At 42.9% G+C, this 11,188-nt stretch overlaps 1 protein-coding gene across 1 annotated transcript; it reads left to right on the forward strand.

Moving 5' to 3' along the window:
• Window positions 1-7,669: 7,669 nt before the first annotated feature.
• ndufb6 (NADH:ubiquinone oxidoreductase subunit B) lies at window positions 7,670-10,001 on the forward strand. The gene is made up of 4 exons (XM_084197592.1): window positions 7,670-7,950; window positions 8,358-8,450; window positions 8,986-9,030; window positions 9,835-10,001. Exons 1-4 carry the CDS (start codon window positions 7,771-7,773, stop codon window positions 9,898-9,900), a joined length of 384 nt encoding a protein of 127 aa, XP_084053718.1. The 5' UTR covers window positions 7,670-7,770; the 3' UTR covers window positions 9,901-10,001.
• Window positions 10,002-11,188: the final 1,187 nt, after the last annotated feature.

Below are 11,188 nucleotides of genomic sequence, written 5' to 3' on the forward strand. Positions count from 1 at the left end.
ATTGAATCGGAAGTGGCCTAGTCCAAAAATGGCATGTGTAGTATCCAACAATGCACTGCTTTATCATGAATATTCATGACATGACTACAACTCTCTTCTTCTATTGACCTTAATTGGTGAAAACCACGCCCATGAAGAGACATTATCATGCTGTATATTTTTTTTTACAGGAATATCTTTCGTTATTTGGCTGTTTTTGGAGATGTTTACATTTTTAAATAATGTAAGGTAATAATTCACATTCAAACTGTTCATAATTTATGTTATTAGTAGCCTCCACTGTACATTGGCAGTGGTATATCCCCCTCTAGTGGTCTCTGTAACAGGGTTTGTAATGTGCAGATTGAACTATTTGCATGATTCACGTCGATTTGTGCATCATCTGGGCAGATGTAATCACAAAAACGTTCCATTATTTCTTTATTTAGTAACTTTACCACAAACACAACAATGCATTGAATGAATTTTGTTGAATAAGATACACAACACATACACAATAGATACTTGATCATTAAGACAAAAAAAAAAAAAAATTGCCAATGGAAATGCCCATTTAGAGAAATATCTTAATGCCCATTTAGATTGTTAGATATTTATACAATATGAAAGAAAAATCCAAAATAAATGGGGAACATACAATTCATTCATGAAACAAATACTGCAAATGTCTTTCTTATGTTTCCATAGCCGTACCTAACCTGCTATAAATGCTTCTACATTAGTACTGCAATATTATTTAACTATATGATAAATAGGCTTGCTATTCATGTCCCATGTACACCTAAATAGATTTAGTAGTTTACGAGCTCCAGTAATAGGGTTTCCCCAGTAGGCTCCAGTATCCACACTTAGACCACAGTCTCTACGCCCCACATCAAATCTCTGGGGTTGATGTAGCAGTAACAGGGTCCGTACGGAGAGAAGTCTCCCTCATAGTACACCACAAAACTGTTCCGCTGCTGCTGAGGCATCTGATGCACCTTAATACTATAGGCCCCGCAGTGACTGTCCATAGAGTAGGACTTCCTATCATAGATACTGTAGTTAGAGACACCTCCCATGGCCACCAAGGCACTAGCTGGGTAGCAGGCCTCCATGTAGCATCGCACCGCATCCTGGTTTTGGTTCCCTTTATTGATCAGATGACCAGACTCCTCCACTGTTGTAGTAGTAATGGACACAGAGTCTGCTCCAGCCCCAGATCTATACCCAGCCTCAGGCCCAGCCCCAGCCCCAGCCCCAGCCCCAGCCCCAGCCCCAGCCCCAGCCCCAGCCCCAGCCCCAGCCCCAGCCCCAGCCGCAGCCCTCTTGTCCCCATCAGGCTAATCTGAATCCCTGGCCACCCTGGAAGCCTCTTTGGTTCTACGCATCTGCTTCCTCCTCCTACACTTGCGACAGAGGCAGTTGAGACATTGGCGCCGGGTGGGGAACATGGTGCAGCCGTTGGTTCTGTTAGCCAGGATGATAGCCACCACACCTGGGAGGCAGATGGCAGGTCCAATGGAGATGAGAGGGATCCCGCCCAGGGTCTCTCCCTTCATGCCCGACATGGTGAACATGAAGCCGAAGAACAGTAAGGGGCTGCTGATGGCCACCACCATCCCTGTGCGGGGGTTCATGTCGTCGACCCTCATGGTGTCCAGCCCTCCACTTCTCTGAGTTCGCTCACCTCGAGATGGTACACTCCTCAAAGTCCTCTTGTAACACTGTATTCCAGAGTCTGTTGGTGTTTACAAATCAATACAGAAATAAAGCTGTTAAAATCTACCATGATAGGTTAAGACATAATAGTAGAAAAGAGATACATACATTCTCATCCCAAATCCACCCCAAACCAATCTGTGACCTCCCCACATACAGGTAAGCCCCTCCTACAGAGGTGTCAACCCTCATTACAAGGATAAACTGTCAGAGCAGGAGATGGTTGCTTTTATAGTGAATGAGCACACGCCACAACCTCATGGTAAATGAATGCTGCAGAAACATGGAAGCCACTCACAAGACGGAATATGTCTGGCGCATGCAAGCTGTCGATCATTCAAATGGCATTGAGTGTCTAAGTAACACACTTTTCAAACAACCAGGCATGTCATGCATTCAATTATCTTTCTTAGCTATTTCACAGCACTAGTTCGTGTTGCACTTACCTTCTCCACTTCATAACAAAGGGTGGTAAGCAACTGCCATATTCACTGAAGTATAGAACTTTCCCCTGTCAAATAATCAATTGCAGTTTTCCTTTGCATGTCAATTGAACTACTCAGAAAATAGTCACTTTTGAATTAGTAGAAAAACCTCTATCAAACATAATTCTATTCATACTTTATGAATGCTTCATTCAATGGAAAGGCTGGGTATAGTTGGTCTGTGCTGCATCGCCTGATGAAGTCTGTCTAGATATAACTGTGGTTGGTTGTGAGTTTGGAGGCAGTGTAGGGAGGTTGAAGATGGACATGGACCCTTTAGAACGGGATCTGACTTACAGAGGTGGAATGAATGTCATCCCGAACACTTCCATCTGCTCTGTGGTTCTAGCCAGGAGACACAGTGTGCCCAAACACTTCCATCTGCTCTGTGGTTCTAGCCAGGAGACACAGTGTGCCCAAACACTTCCATCTGCTCTGTGGTTATAGCCAGGAGACACAGTGTGCCCAAACACTTCCATCTGCTCTGTGGTTCTAGCCAGGAGACACAGTGTGCCCAAACACTTCTGTCTGCTCTGTGGTTCTAGCCAGGAGACACAGTGTGCCCAAACACTTCTGTCTGCTCTGTGGTTATAGCCAGGAGACACAGTGTGCCCAAACACTTCTGTCTGCTCTGTGGTTCTAGCCAAGAGACACAGTGTGCCTTACCCAAACCACAGACAAATATATAGGGAAGGAGATCAGCTCTCTGGGTCTGACCTTGGTCCAAGAGATGACGATACCTCCTATGAACCTAATTCTGGACTTCGGGGTGTGTCCTGCCCCCCATTTCAAGGGAAGATGTTTTTTTGAGAGGTGTCTCTTACCAGAACCCCTGGCTGACCCAACAACACTGTAAAGGAAATCGGCCAAGCTTCTACTAGTTAGAGAGGAAGATTCCAGTTCCCCCAGTGCTGTCTTACGCATATGGAGGAGTCGGAGATGGTCTTTCAATGGTCTCGTATTTGAGTGATACTTGATAAGAGGGTGGTGGCAAAACCAGCCCCTTGCTGTAAATCAAACCTGGGTGTGTCTCTTTGCTTGTGCATGGGGCGTCATCCTGGAGGTCCCAAAACGTTTTGGAAAAATACACTTAAAGGGTCATGGTTTGGGTTCATTGATTTTCATCCAACTATCTGTATGTCTAAAGAGAGCCTGGTTTGATTGCCACTGTAATAATTTCTTTATCATGTTTGAATTATTATGTGGATTATAATTAATGCACATTTCTGTAAGGTTTGACACATTTTTCATAAGGGAAAATCAAGTCTGGAATTTCAAAGTGGAAATTACAAACTTCAGAAGCATTTTTTAATCTCACATACACTGCACGTTTTTAATTTCCTGTTAAAGTAATGATGGACTGTCGTTTCTCTTTGCTTATTTGAGCTGTTCTTGCCGTAATATGGACTTGGTCTTTTACCAAATAGGGCTATCTTCTGTATACCACCCCTACTTTGTCACAACACAACTGATTGGCTCAAACGCATTAAGAAGAAAATAAATTCCACAAATTAACTTTTAAGAAGGCACACCTGTTAATTGAAGTGCATTCCAGGTGACTAGCTCATGAAGCTGGTTGAGAGAATGCCAAGAGCGTGCAAATCTGTCATCAAGGCAAAGGGTGGCTACTTTGAAGAATCTCAAATATAACATATATTTTGATTTTTTAAACATTTCTTGGTTACTACATGATTCCATATGTGTTATTTCATAGTTTTGATGTCTTCACTATTACTCTACAATGTATAAAAATAAAAATAAAACTTGAATATATAGTATGTGTGCAAACTTTGGACTGGTACTGTATATACTTCCCATAGAGAAGCTGTACACACACAGAGAATACATACTGTACACTGATAAAGGTGGAGGGGAGGCCATTATTTATTAAGTCAAATGTCAAATGACACCGCTGGTCCTGCTCACACTGTCCTACCCTATGCTTTGACTTCTTTCTCCCCTCTCTCTCCAGATGAAATCTTGCGACTTGTGACGGCCGGCCGCCCAACAACCTGCCCGCTTGACCCTATCCCCTCCTCTCTTCTCCAGACCATTTCCGGAGACCTTCTCCCTTACCTCACCTCGCTCATCAACTCATCCTTAACCACTGGCTATGTCCCTTCCGTCTTCAAGAGAGCGAGAGTTGCACCCCTCCTCAAAAAACCTACACTCGATCCCTCCGATGTCAACAACTACAGACCAGTATCCCTTCTTTCTTTTCTCTCCAAAACTCTTGAGCGTGCCGTCTCTAGCCAACTCTCCTGCTATCTCTCTCAGAATGACCTTCTTGATCCAAACCAGTCAGGTTTCAAGACTGGTCATTCAACTGAGACTGCTCTTTGTGTCATGGAGGCTCTCCGCACTGCTAAAGCTAACTCTCTCTCCTCTGCTCTTATCCTTCTAGACCTATCTGCTGCCTTTGATACTGTGAACCATCAGATCCTCCTCTCCACCCTCTCCGAATTGGGCATCTCCGGCGCTGCTCACTCTTGGATTGCGTCCTACCTGACAGGTCGCTCCTACCAGGTGGCGTGGCGAGAATCTGTTTCCGCACCATGTGCTCTCACCACTGGTGTCAACCAGGGCTCAGTTCTAGGCCCTCTCCTATTCTCTCTATACACCAAGTCATTTGGCTCTGTCATATCCTCACATGGTCTCTCCTATCATTGCTATGCAGACGACACACAATTAATTTTCTCCTTTCCCCCTTCTGATAACCAGGTGGCGAATCGCATCTCTGCATGTCTGGCGGACATATCAGTGTGGATGTCGGATCACCACCTCAAGCTGAACCTCGGCAAGACAGAGCTGCTCTTCCTCCCGGTGAAGGACTGCCCGCTCCATGATCTCGCCATCACGGTTGACAACTCCATTGTGTCCTCCTCCCAGAGTGCAAGGAACCTTTGCGTGACCCTGGACAACACCCTGTCGTTCTCTACTAACATCAAAGTGGTGACCCGATCCTGCAGGTTCATGCTCTACAACATTCGCAGAGTACGACCCTACCTTACACAGAAAGCGGCACAGGTCCTAATCCAGGCACTTGTCATCTCTCGTCTGGATTACTGCAACTCGCTGTTGGCTGGGCACCCTGCCTGTGCCATTAAACCACTACAACTTATCCAGAACGCTGCAGCCCGTCTGGTGTTCAACCTTCCCAAGTTCTCTCATGTCACCCCGCTCCTCCGCACACTCCACTGGCTTCCAGTTGAAGCTCGCATCTACTACAAAACCATGGTGCTTGCCTACGGAGCTGTGAGGGGAACGGCACCTCCTTACCTTCAGGCTCTGATCCTACACCCAAACGAGGGCACTACGTTCATCCACCTCTGGCCTGCTAGCCGCCCTACCTCTACGGAAGCACAGTTCCCGCTCAGCCAGGTCAAAGCTATTCACTGCTCTGGCACCCCAATGGTGGAACAAGCTCCCCCATGACGCCAGGACAGCGGCGTCACTGACCACCTTCCGGAGACACTTGAAACCTTACCTCTTTAAGGAATACCTGACAGTATAACAGTAATCCTTCTACCCCCCCCCCTCCCCCCTCCCCCACCTCACCATAAAAAAAAGGGTGGTTGTCCCACTGGCTATCCTAAGTTGAATGCACCAATTTGTAAGTCGCTCTGGATAAGAGCGTCTGCTAAATGACTTAAATGTCAAATGTAATTATCCTAATCTCTTCAACCTTCTGTGGTTTCTTTGGCACTCACCATGGCGACACTTCCTGCAAAGAACAGAACACTTGGGTTAGGTTGCACCACAGACATTTTATTAGCGTGTGGTTTAGATAGAAGCTGCAGGTTGGGTTACTGTACACTTGGTGGCCTCGGAATTCCGTCTGATATCATTCTATATGATCAGTTTACTAAACTATCTCTGCAGATGACACTGTTAATTATGCATTAATTGGGGCCTGTGTAACTTAAGTGATTCTTTGGTTTAAAAACAATTCCCAATGCATTTCATAGACAGGAATGTCTTTAGGTGATGCCAATTCATATTATATGCTACTAATATAAATCCCTATTGATTTATGCTTGGGCATGTTCTGTACACATGTAAAGCAGTCATAGAGTATCTCATTTGGACTAGATCTTATTTCAATCAGATCCAAATGCAAAGAACACACATCAGTTTCAATGGGGAAAAGTCCACTTTAAACAGTTTACTTCAAGCCTTGATGTCCTCTGTGCTTGGAATATTTAAGCCTCTGGTCAGTTTGAAATACATTCATAATTACAATAAGAAATGAGAGACATTTGAGATGGACATGTCAGTGGTTTTATTTGATGAGTGACATAAAACATCCGTATTTTACATATTTTTCATGCCTTGAGTATTTAGACACTGTCCGCCATTCAGAAAATGTTCATGTTGTAAGTTAATGACTGTGTATTCGTTTACAGCCCCAGTACGGGGAAAGGACGGAACACTAATGACTGTGTGTTCGTTTACAGCCCCAGTACGGGGAAAGGACGGAACACTAATGACTGTGTGTTCGTTTACAGCCCCAGTACGGGGAAAGGAGGGAACACTAATGACTGTGTGTTCGTTTACAGCCCCAGTACGGGGAAAGGAGGGAACACTCAAATATATTTGGCTGTAGTACTACTGTCAGGAGAACACACTATTTATGTTCATTGATTTATGTATTGATGGCAACTTACACACTAGTTGACCTACTCTGTTGCACTCTGCATCACATACGAATGAATGATTTTGTGGATGTGTTGATAAAGTCCACTATATTTCAGAAGACATTGATATAGTTTGCTTAACAAATTGATGATCAAGACAGTTGACTATACTGTATCACGAACAATTGATAATACATCATCTTATAATAAAAACTCCTTATATAAGCCATATTATGTACAAATGTCAAACATTTCAGCTTGTAGTTTATGTGTAATGACTAATGATTGAAAAAGCCCTCTGAAGTATAAGTGCTTGATGATAGATAATGTTTCACACTTTACCAGTCTATACTGGGCACAGATTAGATGACAGTTTGTCCTAGCCACTGTGCTTCTACCTCTGCGTTGCTTGCTCTTTGGGGTTTTAGGCTGTGTATCTGTAAGCACTTTGTGACAACTGCTTCATAAAATACATTTGATTGCTTGATTGAGGACTTGCTTATGCCCTCGGGACAGTGGTAGAATGGTCATATGGTGACAACAGTTTATAATGTTGCAATCGCATCCAAACAGAAAACCCATTATCATTCACTGTTTATGTTTAGTAATTCACAAAGGCATTTCCCATTATAGTAAAAAGCATACGGATACAGAATACATAATTGCCTTAATTTTGGATGAATGTAAAAAATGTAGTAAGCAATTGTGTGTAGCATATTTTGCACAATTTATCAGAGAAATCAGTGATCATGAAAAATGCCTGTTTTGTTTCTTCCTCCAGGCCCGTAGATGTCACTCACACACTCAGCCAAGGTGGAAAATGTGTAGTTATCGTTGTCTGTTTTCTTCTTCATGAGTTTTGACTGCGCACTCCATGGCGGTGTCCTCCATGGTGTCATTGTAGGGAGGTTGAATATCAATAAAATAAGAACTAGCTCTTCATAACCATGACTGGTTATACAGCAGATGAAAAGCTCCGCGTAGAGCAGATTTCAAACCTCAGGAGGAAATGGCTGAAGGACCAAGAGCTCAGTCCCAGAGAGCCGGTGCTGCCAAAGACAGCACTCGGGCCTGTGGCGAAATTCTGGGCTGGCTTTCTGGAACCGAAGACCCTGTGGAGGCTTTACGTGAGTTCATCATTTTGACATTTTCTTGTAATATATCTCAACAAACAACACTGTGTGAATTGGTTTAGAATGACTAACTAGCTAGCGTTTGTGATAGCTACGTGCTATGTTTTTGTTTGGAGACGTCGGGTGTTACTCTTTACTAGCTAGCCTACTAGCTAGCCTAGCCAGTTGCATGGGTCGTCACTAGTTACCATAGTTGCATGTTTACACTCTCGTGACAGACAGGTTGTGATGCCAGTCCGCATCTGTGCCAGTGCCAACCTGAATGTAACATAGCTACTGGCATGTTGCTAACTAGTACTGAGAAAACTGCATCAACTGTTATCAGCAAGAAATCAACAAAACCAGATACCACCTGTTAACATTTTGTGACACACGTCCCTATTGTGTTGCTTTCTTTCCAGACCTACAAAGTCTACACTGGTGGAGTGTTCACCTTGACCCGGTTGCTGATCCCTGCCTGGGTTGTACATTATTACGTGAAGTATCATGTTGCTGTAAGTTCAATCAATTCAACACCAACAATACTGTTGTCTTTTCATTCATGTAGTAACGTTGTTGTTAGGCAACACTGTTCCTGGAGTGTTGCAGGTACTTCAGGATTTTGGCCCTACCAGACACCACCGGATTCTTCCAACCACCTCACAGGCCTAATTGGTTCAATTCAACACACCTGGCCTCCCAGGTCTAAATCAAACATGAAATGCCAGGCTGAGTCACTCCAGAACCAGCGTTGCTAATGCCTACCCCTGACCTAGGCCTAGACGGACTGGTCTTGATTTAAAAGGCTGAGACCTAATGGTCAAGAGGACTGATCATGTGTTTGACCTTATAGCTACACTTGGCTTTTCAAAGTTTATTGTGCTCCGATTTATGAAATGTTATTATACAGTAGTGGATTGCAGGTTTGAGCCCTGTGTGTTGGTGTTCATTCACTATACCTGCTCTATCGAAAGTTGTATCATGCATGTGTCATAGAGTCTTCAATTCAATCTAAAGCATTGACCTGTACTGCTTGTGTGTTTGTCACAGAAAAGGCCCTATGGCATCGTGGAGCTGAAGCCCAGACTGTTCCCTGTAAGTACATATCATGTGTTGTTATAGGAACATGATTAAGCCTAGTCCTCGACAAAAAAGCACATACAATGAAGAATCTCCATTGTAAGTGCTTTTTAGTCCAGAACTGCGATTAATCTGTGTCTGTGAAACTGGCTCTTAGTGTTACACAGTGGATTCACTGCCCACTGGGCAAAAACTGGTTGAATCAACATTGTTTCCATGTCATTTCAACAACAAAAATTCAAATGTTATGATGTTCAATCAACATGGAAAACTGATTGGTTTTGCAAAAAGTCATTAACGTAAGGGAATTTCATATTTTTTTAACCTAAATGACTGGGTGACATTTTTGGTTGATTTCACATTGAATTCACGTTAGCTGACAACTCAACCGACTGTAAATCAAAACTAGATGTTGAACTGACATCAGTGCCCAGTGGGTGGGCTGTATTGCTTATATATTTATTTACACAAATGCATGTGCCACAATGGTGCAGTTTACAGTAAAGAAAACTGAATTGCAGTGCGGCTTACATAAAATAAGCTGCACTGAAATTGTGGCCTACTACGGTAACATAAAATAATATATGCCATTTAGCTGACGCTTTTATCCAGGCGACTTAGTCATGCGTGCATTTTGCATATGCGCAGTCCTGGGAATTGAACCCACTACCCTGGCGTTTCAATAGTCACGCTCTACCAACTGAGCTACAAAGGACCACAAAAGCCCTGGATGCCCAGACAGCTTTCCTAGACTTTGTAATGAAAGAGTAAGGACATCTAGCATCTGACTCTTTTTCATTATCCCTGTCTTGTGTTCAGGGCGACACCATCTTGGAGACGGGAGAGGTTGTTCCAGACCTCCCAGAGAGCCATGGTCACCACTGAAGAAGACGCAGTTGAAAGAATGACACAATGTCTTTTTGTCCCTACCCTGTTGTAAAAACTTTATGTATATGTCATTAAATAATATTTACAATACAAATACATCTCTGACATGTCTATTTGGTCAAAAGATTGGGGAAAAGAGTGCTGCATTTATTTGAGTAATTCACATCTGGTGTCCAAAACAAGAGCTTTGCAAACAATTTGACACAATTAACCAATAGTGTAACCAAACTCACAATCATAGTTGAGGTTTGTATATTATGGATGGCTATGGTTTATTAGTATACTACTGTCTAATTTATGTCCAGTTTAGGTTAATTTCAAGCTAATTCACCCTCTGTGTTAAAAGTTCCTGTCAATAGGTGGCGCACGAGACCATAAAAGTACTTCCTGCCAAAGCGGAAGGTAAACACCCTCCAGTATACCATAATCCTTTGCGTATGAAATATATTTTTTAGCGTTACGTCACGGTATGAAACAGGAGGCCAAAGAGTGTGGGAACAAACTAATTAATTTACTTCTGTTTAGTACATATGGAAATAATAAAATATGTAAACATTATGAGAGGTCTTGAGTGTTGTCGCCGACAGAAGGATTCCTAGACATTTGCCTCGGATCCCCGGCTTTTTTTTCTGGTAAGCAAAGGGCCGAAAGATGGCTAGCTAAAAGCTAGCTTGCTAATTTACCAAAGATGTCATTCATCACAATTCAGATTTACAAACATGTCATGAATAACAGTATATAATTACTTGTCAGGATTATCGGTCAGAGATTGGGGCCAAAGTCAACCATTATGAGTGTCCACTGTCCAACCTTAGATGAGTCAGAACGGCTAGCTGCTAAAAAAGTTAACTATCGAGCTAGCTAACATTAACCTTTCCAAGTAAAAGACAAGTTCAGGTAATATACATGGGAAATTATTGGGCTTTATTATAATTTCATGACTGTGGTGGGGTAATTGTAAAATTCTGTGGAAATTGATTGACACTCATTTTGCCATCTGTGGTCAATGTGGCTGAATGGCATTGACACAGTCAGCTGTGACCCCTGTACATTCTTTATATTATTATTATAGTTTTCTGATGATGTAACACATTGGATAATGACAACATGTTTAGATGCTTATCTTGCAAAATTCTTCCCTGTTTGCAGGTTGAATTAATACCTTTGAAATGATGTGTAAGGTTGTGTAGATGAAATAGTTGTCTCTGCATCTGCCAATGGGCCTGACTAGTGACAGTATAACATCAATAAAGTTTTGAACAAAGTCAGTGCTGTGTTGTGTCCC

This window comes from Coregonus lavaretus (assembly GCF_964263955.1).
Source record: "Coregonus lavaretus genome assembly, contig: HAP1_SCAFFOLD_7328, whole genome shotgun sequence".
In the NCBI taxonomy this organism is placed as follows: domain Eukaryota; kingdom Metazoa; phylum Chordata; class Actinopteri; order Salmoniformes; family Salmonidae; genus Coregonus; species Coregonus lavaretus.

Excerpts from the sequence above, each read along its gene's own strand:
- ndufb6 (XM_084197592.1), top strand. The coding sequence starts at position 7,771 with ATGACTGGTTATACAGCAGATGAAAAGCTCCGCGTAGAGCAGATTTCA. Across the intron at positions 7,951-8,357 it reads AGACCCTGTGGAGGCTTTAC|ACCTACAAAGTCTACACTGG; the intron begins GTGAGTTCATCA and ends CTTTCTTTCCAG. Across the intron at positions 9,031-9,834 it reads TGAAGCCCAGACTGTTCCCT|GGCGACACCATCTTGGAGAC; the intron begins GTAAGTACATAT and ends TCTTGTGTTCAG.